This window comes from Trichomonas vaginalis, chromosome I, assembly GCF_026262505.1.
Source record: "Trichomonas vaginalis G3 chromosome I, whole genome shotgun sequence".
In the NCBI taxonomy this organism is placed as follows: domain Eukaryota; phylum Parabasalia; order Trichomonadida; family Trichomonadidae; genus Trichomonas; species Trichomonas vaginalis.
In genome coordinates this window covers 13,486,994-13,506,506 of record NC_067203.1, presented here as the reverse complement: position 1 = coordinate 13,506,506, position 19,513 = coordinate 13,486,994, and the positions used below count along the sequence as shown (strand labels likewise).

At 34.8% G+C, this 19,513-nt stretch overlaps 6 protein-coding genes and 4 pseudogenes across 10 annotated transcripts, besides 1 other annotated feature; 4 read left to right on the top strand and 6 right to left on the bottom strand.

Annotated features, from left to right (window-relative positions):
• Positions 1 to 1,770: 1,770 nt before the first annotated feature.
• Positions 1,771 to 18,526: a mobile genetic element.
• On the top strand, positions 4,640 to 5,119 carry TVAGG3_0980620 (uncharacterized protein; the record flags this gene model as incomplete). Its single annotated transcript, XM_051253942.1, has 1 exon — positions 4,640 to 5,119. The coding sequence occupies one exon, from the start codon at positions 4,640 to 4,642 to the stop codon at positions 5,117 to 5,119; it is 480 nt and encodes a 159-aa protein (XP_051079516.1).
• TVAGG3_0980610 lies at positions 5,568 to 6,381 on the top strand (annotated as a pseudogene). Its single transcript has one exon. A coding segment is annotated over exon 1 (814 nt).
• On the bottom strand, positions 6,853 to 7,302 carry TVAGG3_0980600 (annotated as a pseudogene). The gene has a single exon. A coding segment is annotated over exon 1 (450 nt).
• Positions 7,339 to 8,214, top strand: TVAGG3_0980590 (protein of unknown function, DUF4106 family; the record flags this gene model as incomplete). The annotated part of the gene is made up of 1 exon (XM_051253941.1): positions 7,339 to 8,214. One exon carries the CDS (start codon positions 7,339 to 7,341, stop codon positions 8,212 to 8,214), a length of 876 nt encoding a protein of 291 aa, XP_051079515.1.
• Positions 8,741 to 9,536, bottom strand: TVAGG3_0980580 (KilA, N-terminal/APSES-type HTH, DNA-binding family; the record flags this gene model as incomplete). The annotated part of the gene is made up of 1 exon (XM_051253940.1): positions 8,741 to 9,536. A coding segment is annotated over one exon (796 nt), but the record flags the coding sequence as incomplete, so codon positions are not given.
• TVAGG3_0980570 lies at positions 10,554 to 11,467 on the bottom strand (annotated as a pseudogene). Its single transcript has one exon. A coding segment is annotated over exon 1 (914 nt).
• TVAGG3_0980560 (uncharacterized protein) lies at positions 13,684 to 14,728 on the bottom strand (the record flags this gene model as incomplete). The annotated part of the gene is made up of 1 exon (XM_051253939.1): positions 13,684 to 14,728. A coding segment is annotated over one exon (1,045 nt), but the record flags the coding sequence as incomplete, so codon positions are not given.
• TVAGG3_0980550 lies at positions 15,214 to 15,796 on the bottom strand (annotated as a pseudogene). The gene has a single exon. A coding segment is annotated over exon 1 (583 nt).
• Positions 15,816 to 15,971, bottom strand: TVAGG3_0980540 (uncharacterized protein; the record flags this gene model as incomplete). Its single annotated transcript, XM_051253938.1, has 1 exon — positions 15,816 to 15,971. One exon carries the CDS (start codon positions 15,969 to 15,971, stop codon positions 15,816 to 15,818), a length of 156 nt encoding a protein of 51 aa, XP_051079512.1.
• A 138-nt stretch (positions 18,527 to 18,664) lies between the features above and the next one.
• TVAGG3_0980520 (uncharacterized protein) lies at positions 18,665 to 19,513 on the top strand (the record flags this gene model as incomplete). Its single annotated transcript, XM_051253937.1, has 1 exon — positions 18,665 to 19,513. One exon carries the CDS (start codon positions 18,665 to 18,667, stop codon positions 19,511 to 19,513), a length of 849 nt encoding a protein of 282 aa, XP_051079511.1.

Sequence of the window (19,513 nt, the reverse complement as noted above, 5' to 3'; positions counted from 1 at the left end):
GCGTCATTTCAACCGTTATGTCATTTGAAACATGTAAAGGATTCGCGAGAAATAAATTGAGATATACTCTCTCAGATAACATTTAATATATAAAAATTCCTCCACTTTTATGTAGACGTTATAAAGACTCTCGGAGAATATTGAAAAGCGCCAAACTATGATTATGGATCTATGCATTCTATAAGAAACTTAATACTGTTTATAATAGTGGACTTCACTCTCTTATGTTGGGAACCATTCTTTTTTGCATGCAGCAATTGGTCGATAGTATTCAAAATCTATTGAATCTGAAGATCCCCTTAGTGATCTTCCAGACAAGGAGAATTTGGTATAAGAAATGTAATAATGTGTGGTAATTATACTCTATGCAGAAAAAGTGAGACGAACATGACTTGGACATGATGGTATACATGCGATATATATATGAAATGTATAATAATTGTTTATATTATTATAAATTTCAGAACTATACCAGCATCTAATTAATGTATGCAATAAGATAGTATTGACCATTATCTTATTTGCATTAATCTTTATCCTAGTCGACACATAGTATTCACAAAACTGGATATGATGAACCTGCAATAAAATGATGGTTTCACAATATATAGAGTAAATGTTAGCCAGGAATTCTGAGTTTTCAACAAATTTTTCAATATATTCCTCTAACAACTGTTATTAATTTAAGTTGAGCAATGTGTTTTCTATGTATAATAACATATACTTAATTACCATATATCTTCAAAAACAATTGTCACTCAATATTTGATTGAAGTAATAATTTGTAGAGCGCAATTGGAAGTCATATTGTGCTAACCAGATATAGCGTGCGTATTTTAACAGCGCGGCTTTAATGCCATTTGAAATGATATGAAAAGATGCAGATATTTTGGGACCAGTATGAAATGAACTATGGCTGATTGGAATATCAAACACCTGACGTTCGTAGAACATTTATCTTCAAAGAAACTACACAGAACCATAAAGATGGTATATTTTGTGAAGATGTTTAGTAAAGAAAGTTTAGGGAGGGAGAGAAAGAGACCTATTGTTACATGACCTGCAAACGAATAGTTTACAAAATGTCATAAAAACTTACTTGCAGCACAATGAACGCAGAAGGCATGATATTTAAAGCTATACTCAATATGCGACTAGTACCAAATGAATGTTAGTATTTGAAAATACATGTTCCTTTGACAAAAATAAAACCAACCTACAGAAATAAACGGACGCCAAGACTGAAAGATTGCGGTAGAACCTTTCCCATTTCACAAAAGATTATTAGTTGCGTAACATGGAAAGAAAAACCAGAATGGCCTACAAAAACATATATTTTTGGAGAAACGAGCTTTTCCATTATGGACAAGCTCATGTTTGAAGCAGCTCTTGAAGCCAGAAAACTCAGGAAAGAGTCGATGCAAAACAATACGCAAAAGACTCAAAATACAGACTATGACAAACTCTTTCTAGTGATATAGGTTACCTGAGCATGGGCGACAGAGCAAAAGGCAAAAAAGGACATGGGAATATTTGCAACATACTAGATGAACATTAATGCAAAGATGCATAAAAACTTCAAGCAGAGGGCAATGAAGCCAAAAAGATAGAGTTAAAACTCAGTCAGGAAGAAAATGTAAAGCTTGGTCACGTGGGTTCTATGTTAGACATATACAATCCAACTACTTTATATTTTTACTCATGATGAATCATGTACGCCGGCTCAGAATATAACGCCAACAGTTTTGGATGCATGAACGGAAATGTTTCTTGCCGAATGTTAACGAATGCGACAATGCCATTAGAAGGCAGAAATTAGTTCCTGGCAACTTACGAATATCACAAAACTGCTGTTTCTTATGGAACGTAGGGTGAGTTTCGGAGAAGGTTCTTCAACAACAGTAAGATATTTGGCTTTGCCGACAGGTTTCATATAATTTCTATTGACAACTTCTTTACTTATACGTGGAACAAGACTTATTGAAATAAACCTTCTGTCTTACCAGTTGTCTGACAAGAATAGGTTGCATGGAATTTTCTATTGTCGGATACCAATATGCTCCAGAAGTTTTCATGGATATAAGATATATTCTAACTCTGACTTAGTTCAAACAGTAACATGGGTCAAACTATTGAATTGGTTCGCTTTAAGAAAACTCAGTACAACCACAAGCCTAGAGAACAAAACAGACCAGTATGCAACTATTGAGGAAAATAAAGAAGACTTGACCCTTAACGTTCCAGGAGTTTATGTTAATACCTTTCTGGACAAAATGCAGCAGCAAGTAACTCAAATGTTAAAATTGAAACTTCAGCAGTTCCTTTGTCATCTTTTCCTTCATCTTCAGGTTTTTAAGATACTTTTGCCAAACTGGGCAGGAAAAATTTCTGTATTACGAACTTACTCCAAGCAAAAATAATTAGTCCATGCACCAACACAAGACCCATTCCACTCTTACAGACGTAAAGGGAACAAAATCAACGTCATTCGGCCGAATTTTGCAAAGACAAAGTTGACTTAGACTTTGGTTCTCAAACTTCGAACACTGAAGTAAACTATTATTTCAATGCTTGCTTGGCAGATGCTTGGGACCCAGTTAAGTTTACATGCGAAAAGTTTGAATGCAAGAGATAGAAAGCAACTTGCTAGTCTAATGTTGACCCAGATATTTCAAATGCTTTAGCTGCCAAATATTATTGCAGTTCCACTTTATGTTCCCTATACACCCCAAAAATATCTGTCAAAGACTTTGCAGCGCTGAAGTTGGAAACCGAAAATTCCAGGAGCCCGCAGGTGCAAGAAGCCAGATTATTCTTTAACAACTGGCAATGAAACATGCAGATTTACTATGTTGAATACTGTTCAGACTGAACTATAAATGACTATTCTTGTTTCTACCCAACCCTTGGTATTTTAAATATCATATAAAACATTAGATGGCAAAATATTATCCAGGGAGCTCATTCTACAGTTGAGGATATGAGGTCATACAACTTGACATTAGATAATGCTATGACTTTAACAACAACTTCACAACAACCATTAACCCTGAAATGCAAAGTTCTATTATGCCATATGTGAAAGTATGGACTCATACAGGAGGTCAAAAAACTCAATATACAAATGGAGACCGTTCAAACTTTTGGCTTGGCATTCCATTTGCTGACTCAGAAGACTTTATGGGTGGTATTTCAACTGTTGGTACAGTTCAAATACAATATACTGGTGACAGAGACGGTCCAGATGAATTGAGAGCAAAGAAGTTTACAAAACCAATAGCACTTTTCACGGAAGATGCTCTTTTGAAGATTCGTTCGATGAAACCTGCTGGGGCTCCTCAGATTGGCATAACAACAGCTTCCATCGAGCAGATTTTGGCAGCAGGTCAGTAAGTTGTTCTTGAACTGACTTCTCTCCGTCAAATATTGACAGTACGCCAGTTTTGACATAGTATTGTATTAAAAACTTACCTTTAGAAATATCGGTCAGTTTTGTTGTTATATTTTTGTCTGCTTCAAGAACTTTCACCATCTCGGTTATACCAACTTTCTTTGCTTTATGAAAATATTTTGGTTCAGCAAAGACTGCTATTCTATAACATTTTCCATTGTTTGTGTAAAGAACTATTCTGTCAATGTATTTGTATTGTTTGTGTGTGTAAACTTTGTTTCTGCTTCAATTCGAAGAGATACTCAAATACGTCCATCTTTTTATTCTAAGTAAAATGTCATTTCCGAAAAATAGAAGCGTGAGTGTTTCAAAAGGTTTAATGGCGGTGGCAGATGTGAAGTTAAATTCACCAACTCAAACAAACAGTCAAAGTGTTGTTGTCAATGTCAAAGAAAGAGATGTTGAAGTGGGGAAACCATACGAAGACGAAGATGGTATAACAATAGTTCCTGTAAAAGAACAACCAACATATCCTGAAGTTAGCAGAGACTTAAGTTCTGTTGCAGATATTCGAAACGACTACCAACAACTTAAAGACAAACTTAAAAACTCAGGAGAAGATTTGTCAAGCTTTGGTATAATGTTAAACTTGGTCGAACACAACCCTGTAAAAGTGAACTCATATGTCATTGCACCTCATGAAGTTTTGAAAGAACTATTGAAACTTTTGACAGAGGCAGACGATATAAACATCAAAGAAATAGAACCTGACATTGCTTGCTGTGGTGTTTCATATAATGTCATTGACAAGATATACGTTATGAAAGGAGGTGAAACTTGAACTTAAAATATAGTTTCCCAGACGTCATAAAAATATTTGACGACCACAACATTTCATTAAAATTTATTTGCTAAGTAAATGGCAGAAGACATAGTGGTTTATACTATTACGACTAAAAACCCTGAGTCATATAATTCTATAACAACAAACTTACAAAGTCCTCAAGGACGATATTGTAAACTAACCTTAAACACAATGACGACTAAAGCTTGTTTTGCTCTTTTGACACCAGAAGATTTTATTGTTGTGAATGGTAAAAAATACTTTTGAAGATACTTACTCAGATATACCACCAACAGGTTTTGTTGACTTATTTAATACTTTAAGGACGGATGTAACATGTGCTGCAACTACTAGAGCAGGTTTTCGTTATGTTTGGATGTCCGACTGAGTTTACTATAAACAATATGAGCTATAATACAAAACTTATATCTGGTTTTTACTACCAACAGTTTCCTATAACAGGAAAAGGTGTCATACAAGGTTTGTCTGTTCCATTGACTTTAAGTACACCTATTTTATATATTGTTTCAAACTTAGGTTCAAAGTGCTATTCGAATGTCGACAGAAACTACTATGACCAAAAGATACTCATGCGTATAAACAACACTTTCTCTGCTGGTTTGCCTATTGTTCATTCGAATGCAGAGTTTTCAGCTTTAGTAAACTCAAACACTTTAGCAAACATAAACTTAACCTTAGTTGACGCAAACTTTGTTCCTGTAAAACTTTTATGTCCTATGTATTTGTCAATGACGGCAGAAAGTTTCGAATTGGAAGATGCAACTGGTGAAAGTATTGTACTACAAGAACAACTTCAACAACAAATAGCTCAAGAACAACAAATGCAACAAATGGAACAAATGCAACAACAAAGTCAAGAATAAAAAAAATATTTTTTTTATTTTTATAAAAATGTACAGAATAGATGTTTCAGATTTTTATGACTTCCAAGCATTCAGAAATATGTGTCCATTTAGAGACTATAACAAAGCAGTCGAGAATTTGAAACGTTTAGTCATTTATGTGACTCTGCCCCAGAATGTTATGTCATGAAAGAATGGGATGTTGTCTTTAACAAACCAAGAGCAACCATAGTTTCAGAACAAGAATGTAGACAGAAACTTAAGAAAATAAAAGTCGTACAGGTTGCATGAAGATGTTAGATGCTTGGGATATCTTATTGTCAAAGTTAGAAGATTTTTCAGTTCGTGGTATAAAGTTCTATACACCATCTCCAAACTTCTATTCTATCTTCACTGGATATAAATACGAACAAGTAGAATGGAAAGAAAATGTTATAGAAGCTTGGTTAGACCATGTCAAAGAAATTATATGCAATGGAAACGAAAGAGTCTATGAGTATATCTTATGTTGGTTTGCAAACATCTTACAACATCCAAGTGCTAAAAATGAAACTGCTCTCATTATAATTGGAAAACAAGGAACTGGTAAGAACACTTTCTTTACAGATATCTTGTGCAAACTGTTAGAGGGCTATTCGAACCCTAATATGACAAACTTAGAAAACATCTGCGGTAAATTTAACTCTTCAATAGAGAATATGAAACTTATAGTATGTAACGAACTTCAAAGTATAGATACAACAAAGGTTTTAAACTCAGATGCTTTGAAGAGTCTTATAACAGACAAAGTTGGAGTTGTTGAAAGAAAATATAAAGACCAAAGAGTTTGTGAAAATGTTGCAAATTTCATCATGGTTTCAAACAATGTTGTTCCGATGAAGTTAGAAAGTTCTGACAGAAGATATGTAGTTGTCAGAACGTCAGATTCTCATATGCAAGATACAGAATATTTTGACGACTTAGCAGAAACTTTGACACCTAACTTTTACAACCACTTGTTCTCATATTTCATGACATTAGATATTTCAAAGTTCAATCCAAGACAAATTCCACATACCGAAGAAAGACAAACATTGTTAGAAGCAAACAAGAGTGTATATGAACTGTTTATAGATGAGACTAACTTTGAGTGTTTAGATGAAAGGTCATTGTACGATTCATATAAACAGTATTGTCAAGAGTATGGTTATATGGCAGCGTCTAAACGAACATTCTTGGCAAATGTCAAAAATCTTTTAGACATACAGAACGGCGTATATACAAAGAAAAATTTTTCTGAGTAAATTTTAAAAAAAATATTTTTTATCCGATAGAAAAGATGACGAAATATATTTCAGTAAATAAGTACATGACAGAAGTCAAAGAAGAACTAGACCCATTCATATATTTGAATGTTTACTTCTACCATTTTGAAAAGTCTACATTTGACAAAGTTTGGAACATCGAACCTGTTAAGTTTGCTATTGTGACTAAAAATGGTGCGAAATTTGAAGACTTAGACATAGAAGGTTTGTTAGCAGTCAAAGAAAATTTTGACAGAAAGTTCTCAAAACTCGAAGAAGGCAAAGCATACAAACTTGTTATACCTTATGAACCAAAGAAAGCAGACGACTATGAATATTATGAGTCTAAGATAGTTGAAGTTCAAGGTAAATTAGGTAAAAAGATTTTAGAGTCTAAGCCAGTGTTTGCTCCTAAAGAGGAAGAGAACATTGACATTGACCCAGAAATGTTCTAAAAATAAAATTTTATTTTTACATGTCAAATTTCTTTTTCTCTGGCTCTGGCTCTGGCTCTTTCTTCTCTTCTTCTACTTTCTTTTCTTTCTTCTCTCTCTTCTTCTTCTTCTCTGGTGGAGTTATGTCAAATTTCTCAGAACCATATTATGTAAAAGTTTTGTCCTTTAATAGCTCTTCTATTCTGTTTCCTATTTCATCTTCAAGAAGCGCATGTGTCTTCTTTGCATTCTAAGAACTTTTGTTGGACTTCATCTCTCCAAGAGGCGTCATCTCTGTCAACAAGTCTGTCATTGACAAACTTAAAGACTTCTCTGCCTAATGTTTTTGGTTCTTGTCATATTCCCAGAAACAGAACTTTAGAACAAATTCACCTTTCTTGTTTACACTATGTAAGATTTTATGGTCGACAGATGTTTTGCTGTCGAAAAGCTTGTCTCGAATATAGATAGCGAAATCGCTAGACATTTTCAAAAAGATAAAAATTTTAATTTTTCTAAAAATATGTTAGAAAAAAAGTTTGCTGACATTGACAAGAAATTTGAGAATGTTTTAAACAAGAACAAGAGGAAGTTAGAAAATGCTCAGATAAAACCCATACATGACAAGTTCTTATTTGCTCAGAATGGTATAACAGGTCTAATTGCACCACCTGGGTCGGGTAAGACTTTCACTTATCTTAAAATGGCTGCACAACAACAAGAACTAGATGAGAAGAACCCATTCTATGAGTTAGTTGTCATTTGTAGTACTTCTGGTCAATTCGACCAAACCGTAAATTCGTTCAAAGATATTATAAAGAAGTCTAAGTTAGTATGTATAAAGGATACTGAGTTGTTAGATTGGATAAAGAAGTACCAAAGAAGAGTTTTGAAGTACAATGCTATAAATGAGTATATAAATTCTAAGTTTAAAGACCCAAATGAGGAAATGCAGAGAATATTAGAGAAGAAACACTTCAGAAACAAACAGAAAGAGATAGAATACATTTCGAAGAAATTGCAATCTTACGATTGGAAGACTTACCCTCATAGATGTCTTCTTATCTTAGATGACTTTGCTTCTCATCCTTTGTTAAAGAATAGAGAACAAGATATGTGTCGAATTCTTAAGAAGCTCAGACACTTTAACATCTCAGTTGTCATTTGTGTACAGACAGCCAAGAGTTTAAGTAAAGATGTTAAAAGAATACTTACTGATATCATACTTTTCCCTGGATTGTCCGAAGACGATTTCATGGAACTTATGAAAGAGTCCATGGCAGGTAAGTTTGACAGACATGAACTATGGGAGAAGTATAAAGTCATACAAGACCCTCATACTTCTTTCAGAATTCATATCTACGCAAACAAAGTTCAAATTGTAAAAAGTCAAGCGTAAAAATGTAAGTGTTTGAGTCTTAGTCTGTTGTGGTGCTGCAGCTTTCGGTTCTTCTGGCTTTGGAAGACATTCAGGAAGAGGAACGTCGGACATTCGTTTGTGTCCTGTCGGAAGGAAGAACTTTTCCTGTCGGAAGGAAGAACTTTTCCTGTTGGAAGGAAGAACTTTTCCTGTTGTCGGGAAATTTTTTTCCAGTTGTCGGGAAATTTTTTTCCAGTTGTCGGGAAAAATTTTTCCAGTTGTCGGGAAAAAAGTTCTCAATTTTCGAAAATTTGAATGGTTTACGGACGGACAACAGGAAAATTTTTTCCAGTTGTCGGGAAAATTTTTTCTTGTCGGATGGAAAAACTTTTTCTGTCGGATGGAAGAACTTGGAATGTCGGAAGGAAGGACTCGGAATGCCAGAAGGATTTGACGAGGCAATTTACTTTATAGAGCTACCTGAGCCATCTGAAGTCAAGCGTAAAAATAAAGAGTGCAATTTACTCTACTTGTTTGAAGTTGTCAAAATACTCTGTTATTTTTTCCTTTAACAATGGCAAATCTTCTTTGAAGGTAAGAATTGTACAACCTTTCATATCATAGTGTGTTTGAGGTAACGTATCTTGAACTATTTGTTTCACATCTTCATTCGGTGTCATTGAAATCGGTAAGTTTTCGCGATAGAACCAATTTCTGTCAGATTTGTAAATCTTAGCAAGGTCGTAAAAGCTTTTGTTGTTTCTTCTGACTAAATGCAACATAACCATATCTCTGTCTTCTTCATTTTCCATCTCTTCAGTGTAAATCATATACTTATAGTTCTTTTCCTTTCCTTTTGGTACCGAACGTGGTATTCTTTTCTGAATGCTTTTGTCTTTTGCTTCAAGCTTGTTCTCTAGCTCTTCACGTTCTTGTCTATGAATTTCGTCAAGAAGTCTGTAAATATTCCAAGCATAACGAGGCGAAGCCCACATTGCAACAGCATTTACAAGAAGTCTATGTACATAATATCCTCTCAAACCGTTTGGCAATTTTTCACGATTTTCATAGAGTTTTGGCGACTGGGGTTTCCCTCCCACTCGCTGTTCTTCACGATTTTCAGAAAAAAGTATGTCTCGCTGTGCTTCGCTCAAAAGTTCTTGTGTGCTTTGGTTCCTAAACCAGTCTTTAGGAAGCTTAGTATCTGGAGCAAAACATGCTGTCAAAATACTTTGCATTTGGTACATATCGTCTTTGACCGAACGAATGAGACGGAGTTGTTTGTTAAACTGTATGTACTCGTATTCTTCATTTATAGCTTCATGAACGATAGCAGTTGTTGTGTTCTCTGTTGTTGACATATCTGTCTTTACATACAAGATAAAAAAATAAATAAAAATAAAACTAACTTTATTTTCTGACTTTCACAAAAGACCAAAAATAAACGCTTTACATGTATTTTTCAGCAACTTCGTCAAATAATTTTATAGCACTATCTATCTCATCTACTTCAAACGTTTCTTTACCTTTCGTGGGAGCACCATACTTTTTCTCAAAAACTTCAAGCAGTTCTGTTTCTGCAGCTCTCATATCGTTAACGAACACAACCTTAACTCTATTGACTGTACTGTCATATCTTTTAGTTATATTAAATGTTCTTCCTATCTTATATCTCTTTGTATTGAAGTCCTTCGGTTTCTGAACGATGTAAAGTAAGCCCTCACTGCAACGTTCAGTATCGAATGAACCATATGTTATGAAATTATATCCAACAACTGGGTCTAACCATAACAAAACTATTGGTATAAGACTTTTGTCTATGAGATATGCTGTAGTTCCATAGAATCTTACCGATATCAAAAGCTCAGGATTTCTTGTCAAAATTTTCTGACTAGAAGCATTTCTAACCCAGTCTTTGCTCTCTTTCCAGATGGAGATAAAATGTCTGACAAAGAATATTTTTTGTATTTCTTTGAGTATCTTACGTTTAAATCACCAATTCTAACCACTTTGGTGTCATTGTCTATCTTTCTAACTGTTTCAAACTCAATGTTTTAACATTTCTGTTCTTACATACAAGATAAAAAAAAATAAAAAAATAAAAATAACTTTATTTTTTCTATCTTAAGGAAATTCATGAAATTTGGTCATTTTTCAGCAAAAATATATTTTAGGGTAGAAGGTGACATCTCACCCGTTTTTCTCACCTCTTTTCTCACCCAAGTTATTTTTAAAATTTTGTGAAAACTCAACGGTTTGACACATGCCCTAAAATTATTTTACTCAGAATTTTGTTGCTGAATTCAATAAAAATATATTTTAGGTGAAGAGGTGAGATTTCACCTCTTTTTTTCACCTAATTTTTCACCTCTTTTTTTTCAACAAGCGTTTTACATGAATTGTACGATGTATATTTGAAATCCTAAACAATTTCGTAGCTTCTATTCTCTTTTTAGTATGTCAAATGTTTTAACGATACCGAAAGTTTCTTTATACTTCTTCTTGACATCAGATAGAAGGAAATCGTCTGCTGTTGGATAGTTTTTGTTCAGAAATTCTAACATGTCCATTTTATTTTCTGCTGGTTTCTCTGCTTCTTCTTTTAAGTCAGCATAGTCGTTTCGCATTCTTTCTATCTCTTTGACGGAGTAGTTATATTTCCTCATTGCTGCTTTACATTTAGAACATTGTGGGTTCATTTTAGCATTGTACATTGAAATTTGTCCTGCAAGTACAACTATAGCGTCAATGGTTTTCTTTAACTCAAAAAGTTGCTGGTTTTATCTGTTCATTCATACCTTACCTCTTCTATCTTTATCTCTTATCTGCCATACACATTTCAGCAACTAACGAAACAAAGTTGTCGTAGGTCTTAAATTCTTCAGATTTATAATGTCAGAAACATTCTTATATACCATATCGCAGTCTTTGTCCATGACTTTGTGGTTGCAATGAAATCCTAAAACTCATAGTTTACATTACGTATGAACTTCTTTATTTCTACTGAGTCGGTTGGTCTGACTTCTATTTCATCGAATTCAGGAATAGTGAGCTTTTGTTGTTGGATTTCAGGAAGTTTAGGTAGATGGTCAATAATGTCCTGCATTTCATAAAGATATTCTTCATTTGTTTCATCTTTCGCAGTGCAATCTAAATTACTTGTTAAAAGTTCTTGCTTTATCTTCTGGATTTCTGTTTCGAAAGTATATGAAGAAGGAATGAAGCTTTTCATTTCTACTAACATTGACGTAGGATTCATGACTAACGAGTTTGGTGAAGTTGTTGCTAACATGTTCTTACAATAAAATAAAAAAAAATATTTATAAAAAACTAAAATATATTTTTTATCTTAAGGAAATTTCATGAAAATTCAACAGGTGAGAAAACAGGTGAGAAAACGGGTGAAATCTCACCTCTTCACCTAAAATATATTTTTGTCGAAAAAAAATGGTTCATTTACTCACAATATTTTTGTACAAAACAACCCCAAGCTTTTAACCTCTCTTCTGCAGCTTCTAATGCTATCTTAGCGAGTTCATATTCTCTAAATTCTCTCTTTAAATCTTCTTGTTCCCATTGGTCTAGTTCGTATGGCGAGTCTCTATATACCAGAACATATCTCACGTTCATGTTCTATTTGTTTTTCATGCATTTTTCTAACTTCTTCTTCGAACAAAGGTTTAGCATTCTCTACTGTATCTTCAAGTTCTTCTTCAATCTAATTTCTCATGAACTTTCTTGTCTATGGAGTCCATAATTTTTCCAACTGCTATACAATATTTTTGGAGAGGCCCACATTGCTATATAGTTTACAAGTCTTGGGTCTACATACGTTCCTCTAACATGTTTGATTTCATCCGGAATTCCTGCATGAACTTTGTATAAAAAGCAACCGCCGGAATTCCGGCGGTTGGTATATTCTTCACAAAATGCCTCAAAATACTCTTCCAGGACTTATTTTCCAACAACTTTCTAAAGTCTTTCCTAAACTGCTGACACATATTTGTTGCATTTACATAACCATCCATGTCTCTACGTAAGACTTCAATACCGTTGTAAGTGCCTTTTGTGAATGTTTCGCCATTAGATTTGTTCGTGAACGTTTTTGCTTCGACTGTCATTTCAGTTCTTACAATAAAAATAAAAAATATTTTTTGGTGGCTTAACCGTCGGACATTCGTTTGTGGCTTAACCGTCGGACCACAACGATAAAAATCTCGACAAAACATATACGATGAAGTCTCAACAAAACATTTACGATGAAGTCTTAACAAAAATATACGATGAAATCTATTTCCTGTGTTGTTGTCAAAATGTCATGTTGTCACACTTTTTCAAAAAGATGTTAGTTGACCGAGTGACCGAGTGACCGAGTGACCTGGTCGCCTAAAATATTTTTTTCTATCTTAAGGAAATTCATGAAAATTCACCTGTTGAACTTGTATAAAAAGCAACCGCCGGAATCCGCGGGTTGGTATATTCTTCACAAAATGCTTGTTTTGAGGTTAAGCCACTTTTGGCTCCACCTCTTTTTCAACCAAAAACTCATTTTGTCGAATTCAGCACAAAATTCATGAAAATTCAAACGGGTGAGAAAACAGGTGAAAAAACAGGTGAAATCTCACCTCTTCACCTAAAATATATTTTTCAATACTTTTTCAGCACTTTTTCCGTAGTTGTATATGAAAGACAATTCGGGATGAAATTTCTTCATCTGATATATTCCTACCGGCGTTTGTAAACATATAGTCTAAGGTTTTGTATCTGCTACTTTTGTTCTTTGTTTTTCAACCTGAAGCATTTAAATATATGTAAAATATATTGTTTTAAAAACGTTTTTACTTCATGCAATTTTTTATTTCATGCAATGTTTATTTCTGTGCCGTCTTCAAGTATGCCCCAGTACTTACGTTTGGAGAGAAACATGAACTTCGGAAAATACCTTATCTAGCTTAAAACAGCCCATCTTCTCACCGACTAAACCCATTTCAATGAGTTTGTTGTATCCTTCTTCGTTTGTCATGAGTGCGTCAATGTTCTCATAGTAAACCTTCACTTTGGATTTGACTTCCGAGAAGAATTTGTTGTAGTTGTCAAGGACTGCCTTTGCGAACTGAGGGTAAGACCAATGTTCGACAATAGGTTTTAATGTGGTTACTAAGCCACTTTGACCTTGAGTGAATTCGTACTTCAAAACAAAAGGAGAAAACCTTTCAACAAAGTTGTCGACCTTCTCATAATGTTTACTCTTCATCTCTTGAGGTTTCTTAATGGAATATCCCCATGTCGAATTCATAAGCAATTTGAGTGTCATTGCAAGTTTGGGGTTTGAAGCTTTCCTAATATCATACAGTTGTTGTATGACCTTTCCAACTGTATAGTTCCTTCCCGGGAACTCACCGTCTTCGTTTGGAATTCCAGTCGGGATATATTGGACGAACCTCATGTATGCAGCGTTAAGGTCGACATAGTATATCTTTTCATCTGAGTCGAACTTGTCGCATCCAATCGGACCAGTTCGTGGAAATTCAAGTGAGTCTCTTATCTTCTGAGAAACTTCTCCTGTTATCTCATAAACATCGTCGAAGCAACCTGTTTCATATAAAACCTTCTGACCTAACTCAGATGCTCTCCAATACAATTTGACGTCAATTGGATGTCTCAATGGAAGTTTGTTTATAGCATCTTGAAGTTCTTGCAACCTCATTGGAAGTTCTTCTGGTTCAGGTTGGTATCCGAACAATCCAACTCCTTTTGGAATTGTGTACTTCTTTTGTACTAGAACTTTGTCTGGAACAACTTTTGGTCTTGCTAACAGTGAAAAGTTTGTTTCGTCTTTTGGTACAAAAGTTTCTGTCAGCTTGTCATCTGGAATTGGTTCCAACAAACCTTTCTCGAAAAGAATGTTAACAGCTCTGACAATGTTGCACTTGCCTTTTCCGAACAATGGGTTTGTAAGACTTTCGTTCAACATGAAGTGGTTGTGGACAATTGCAATCTTCAACCATGGTAAATTGAACTCAACAACATAGTCGTCATGTGAAGAACCTTTAGCTGTAGGTATGTTGACTCGGATATTGACATTTGCCAACGGTGCAATTTTTGCCAATTGACCTCTGAGAATGTACCTTGTCTTCACACATGACTCAAGATACTTCATCTTCTCTTCTGTAACAAGACCAGAGTTCCTGAGACATGTAAGAATGCAAGGTTCATTGACAATTGTTTCAATTGAATTGTAAATTCCATACCTTGTCAAGTCAATGTCAGACTTATTTCTGAACGGGAAGTATCCAGCATGTTGTCTGACTGCTTGAGGGTTGGGTTGGTACCATTCGAACTTCACGCTTACAATTCCTTCAATTGCATTTAAGATGTCTGAGTCGGAGTCATACATTTGTTCTCTCTTTGTAGTCTTGAAAGCGTCAAGAAGTTGTGCGGCTGTTGTGACATTGCCATGTGCATAGTAAATGTGACCATCCAAATCTGTTATGGTCAATCTGAGATTGTATCCTTTCTTATTTCCGTCTTGTATGGCAGCAAGTACACCCATGAAGCCTTCTTTGTTCTTTCCTTCGTCAAAGTTTACTGTAAAGGTTCGACCAGATGTAATTTGACTTCTAACTTCACGGTACTTTTCATATGCATATCTTGTTCTTTCCATGGGAGCATGTGCATCTTCACCTTTTCCTTTTTTCCTTCTCAAAGGATGCAACTGTTCGTTATGTTTCCAGTAGAACCTGGCAAAGCCGTCGTGTCCTTCAACCTGCGGCTCACTAACATCGAAAGGCAAGTTCATAAGACGCTCTTCTTCTAATCTCTCTAGTCTGTTTGGATAATTTGCGCGTGCTGTTTCTAAGTCCATTTCATAGCGAAGACCAGACAATTTGTCATAGACTTTTATGGGTCTTCCCTTCCTATATTTAAAATTCTTCGAAACTCTCCAACCATATCTTTCTAACTCTGCTTTTATTCTAGCAGACCTTCTATCCATTCTATGCGAGGGCATTTTTATAAAAATAAAAAAATGTTTTTACTTTACTTAACATAACCACCGGCTGCCATAAGTCTTTGACGCCAACCCATACCAGCTAATGAAGGTTGACTTGGTTTAGTTTGGAAACTAAACTTTGGTTTTGGTTTATCTTCAGTTTTTGGTTTTTCTTCTTCTATCGGTTTTTCGTCACTTTTCGGTTCCTCTGACTTTACTTCACTTGCAGGAATAGTTGTGTCGTCAACATCTTCATAAATATCATATGCCATTTGTTTTTGTTTTCCTTTCAACTTTTTGTGTTTGTTGTAAAGTTTAGAATATTTCGACTCTAAGTCAATGAGATGTTCTATAATGAACTGTTGGTCAGTGAAGAATACCTTCCCATCTGTTGTCTCGAAAGCTCCTTCAGACTTCAATATTTTATTTGTGAGAGTCTGTTTCTTTTTGAGATACTAGCCGTTCCATTTCTATGAAAAGTGACTTTATAGTTAGGGTTTGTATTTCCAGACCTGGCACTTTCTATTATTGAATTTTTCTCTTCATCTGTAAGTTCTTTGACAGGTTTTGACAATGGTTCTGAACTTTTTGTTTGTGTGTCAAATCTACCGTTTCAACTTCTTCGGTCATTTCATCTCAGTAAAAAATTTTAGTTTGGTTTGTTTTCAACTGGTTGTTTAGGTTTTTTAAGTCGGTCTAAAACTTCTTGAGGTATAGGAAGAACTTGACAAACACGTGGTTGTGTAACTGCTGGAAGCCGACAAATCCATCTTGAACCCATTTGTCTCAATGCTGTATTGTTCATTTCATCTCAGTAAAAAATTTTACATTCCCACGTTTGAGGCGGTTGCGGTTGGTTGTTGTTTACCCACTGTTGTGCATGGTTATATCCTCTGTTAAAGAATCTTTCACCTTGGTCCATATAGTGCCCTGCTTGGTTATAGTAGTCATTTGCTTTGTATAGTAGTTTCCTGCTTGTCTTCCTACATTGTCCATCCATCCTTGAACTTTTCCTCTTGTTTCAGGATTTGGAATAAGATTTGCTGCATCTCGTGCTACCTCCCAACCTTTCTGTACAGTTTGTATAATAGGTTGTGCTTTCTCTTTCAGTATACCTAATGTACTCAAAATCTTCCTTCCAACTCCAAATACACCTCTGGCTATTGTTCCCACTGCGGGCAAAAATCTGGATGCAACTCCTGCTAATGCGCCAAATAAACCCATTTCTTATAGGGTAAAAATGACGAATCCAAACAAGGACCCCTATGTTTCTAAAGCAACAAAGAAAGCACTCATGGTAAAAATCTTTAGTTCAACACCAAATGCTTGGTTTATGGATATCTTGGAAAACATTCCGAGGTATAGAGAAGACGGACCACCATACTGGCTAATATTTGTCGGTCAAAACACAAGATACTGTGAAGCCATACCATTACAGTCTAAAAATATTTTAGATGTCTTAGCAGCTTTGACAATATTCGTTGACAAATACCATCCAACAAAACTGACATCTGACTGTGAAAGTTCTTTCAAATCAGACGATATTAAAAACTATCTGCGTTCAAAAAATGTAAACCAATATTTCATTGTCGACCAAAACCATTCTGCTCTTGGTGTCATTGACAGTTGTATAAAAATCTTAAGAGACTTAAACCAACCACAAGGTGGTGAGGTAGATGAAATGTCATATGACGACAAGTATAGACATTTCTCCATGGCAAAGATGAGACAAGTTTTAAATATTTACAATAGCCGTAAACAAAAAGGTTTGGGAAACCACTCCCCCGAAGAAATGAAAAACAACCCTGACTTAGAGAAAGACTATATATTTAATAGTTTAGTCAAAAGAGACAAACAAGAAAGAATGCCAGGCTTCAAACTTAAGAAAGGTGACAAAGTAAAAATAGAAATACCTAAACGCGACCCATATGAAAATACTATTGACTATGACAACAACAAGTACCCGACAGGTACTCACCTTCGTGTTCGTAAAAATAGAAGAAAGTATACAAGAGAATATTATGAAGTTTTAGGCAAACATGGCAAAATGTACAGACTGCAAGCAGAAGATAAAACTACTATTGTCAGACCTCGTTTCAAACTTGTTAAGGTTCAAGGTGGTATACTTTCAAAGACAGTTCCTAACAAATATAAGACAACTCCTGACGAATATGCTAAAGAAGTTGAAAATGACGACTAAGCATTTCTATACCATGCGTAAACTGTCATGTAAGGTGGCATGTAGTCTTTACTTTGTCCCGTTGTTTGTGTATATCCTGAAACGCGATGTGTATGGTTTCCATCTCCCTGAGTGTCACTCCAGTAACAATTTATAGCAAACTGAACGTCGTCTTTAACATCATATCCTTTACCTTTTTTCAAGGCGTGCCAATCCCAAAATTTATGCTTATGCCAACCTGCTTGAGATGTACTTAAATCTATGTAGTGACTGTGCGCAGGTAAGTTTTCACCTGAAATTGTTTTACTTCCACCTGTTTCCTTTGAAGAGTTTGCACAATACAAAAACCTGTCGACTATTTGAGTCCAAGTTCCGAGACCAAGTACTACTTCTGGTCTGGTAGAGTTCATTGACGTGTAAATAGAACCTATAGGATATAGTGTTTGAAGTATTTCTGTCTTTAACGTTTGAAGCTCTGTTTTGTCAGCTTTTTTATCTAACTCATCGTTAACATATGTTTTGTCAGCTTTTTTATCATATAAATCTTGAGCAGTGAATTTAACTTTGTTTTCATCCTCCATGACATAGACATTTCTACATCTAATGTATTTCATCGTCGTTATGTCATCCTCCGATGTTAAACCTTGTGGAAAGTTAGGAGGTTTCCAATTTAATACATCCCCACCAGTTCCACCAGTTTCTTCAACCGTTCCTTCAATATTTTCTATACCAACAGTTGCGAAGAAATCGTGTGTATGTCCAACGTCACTTTTCTTGTTTAAGGTTTCTTGTAAGTTTGTAATATTTGCAATGGTATGTGTATGAGTCTTTTTAGAATATTCTTTGTCAGCTCTTGTCACTTCACTTGACATTTTATTGTCAACATATGTTTTATCTGCTTTGTCATCTAACATTGCTGGTAGTTCATCTACGTCATAGATGTTATGTGTATGGTGTTTTTGTGGGTATGTTCTATCTGTCCATGCGAGAATATAGTCTCTTGTTGCATCTACATACTCTTTGTCAGCTTTGTTGTCAATATCTGCCTTCAAAAGAAGTTCATCTATAGGTTTCTCGTTTAAAGTTCTTTTTGTTGGATTTATACAGACAGTATGGTTCCTATTGTCTTGAAATAGAAACTCATCTGTCATTGGGTTTATTGTCAGTTTTAAGTTTCCTTCTTTCAATGACTCAGATATCTTAGAATAGTTTGAAAAGTTTGTTGTGTTCTTATTTAGAGCTTGCAAAATGAGTTGTCGGTTGTGTTGTATTTCTCTCATAGACGCTGTTTCTTTCGACATTTTTATTCTAGATAAAATATGCTTCCAATAGAAAAAGAAAATTCAAGAGTTGCTACAACTAAACCATTAGATGAACTTTTTACTAATGTCGGTCAAAAGTTTGAGACAGAGACCGTAAAGCATGAAGGCTATCGTTTTGACTACCCATTAAGATGGCTAAGAGACCCATCTGTCACAAAAGCTATTGGCTTTCGTAGAATAAAATTTGTGTCTGTAGAAGATAAAAGTTTCCCATTTATTGTAAGGTTTCATATAGATTATATATCTGAAGGGAAACGAAAAATGTGGGAAGAAATTGAGCTAATACAAGTTGACCTTTCATCTTCTCTACAGACTGCGTTAAAAAATATAGAAGATAAAATAAATTCATGTTATGCAAAATATGCTGATGAATATGCAAATACCGAGAGCACACTTTATGTGAGAATTGTATATGACAAACAAAATTCACAAGTGTCATTTCAAATCTACGAAGACAATCCAAAGAAAGACGAACAAATATATACAGAATTCACTGCAATGTCATGGTATTATTTGCAAAGAATGTTAAATCAGAAAGTCGAACTTCCTTTAGCAAATATTTACAGTCGATATGCAAGAGATGAACCATATTTATTTAAAGATGTTTTCGACCCAGCTGCTATTATTGTTCATGCTTCATTTTCTGGCGCCCAAAACTCTTTCTTATGCTTGGCAAATGACTTTTACGAAAAACCTACAAAGTTATACGAACCACCAAGTGGAAGTATTTCAGACTTTCAAGTATGGTTTACTACAGATGGAAGAAAGAGAATAATTCCATTATACCACGCGTTTTACTTAGAACTTAGTTTCATATACAACTACTATCGAACGGTAAAAATATAA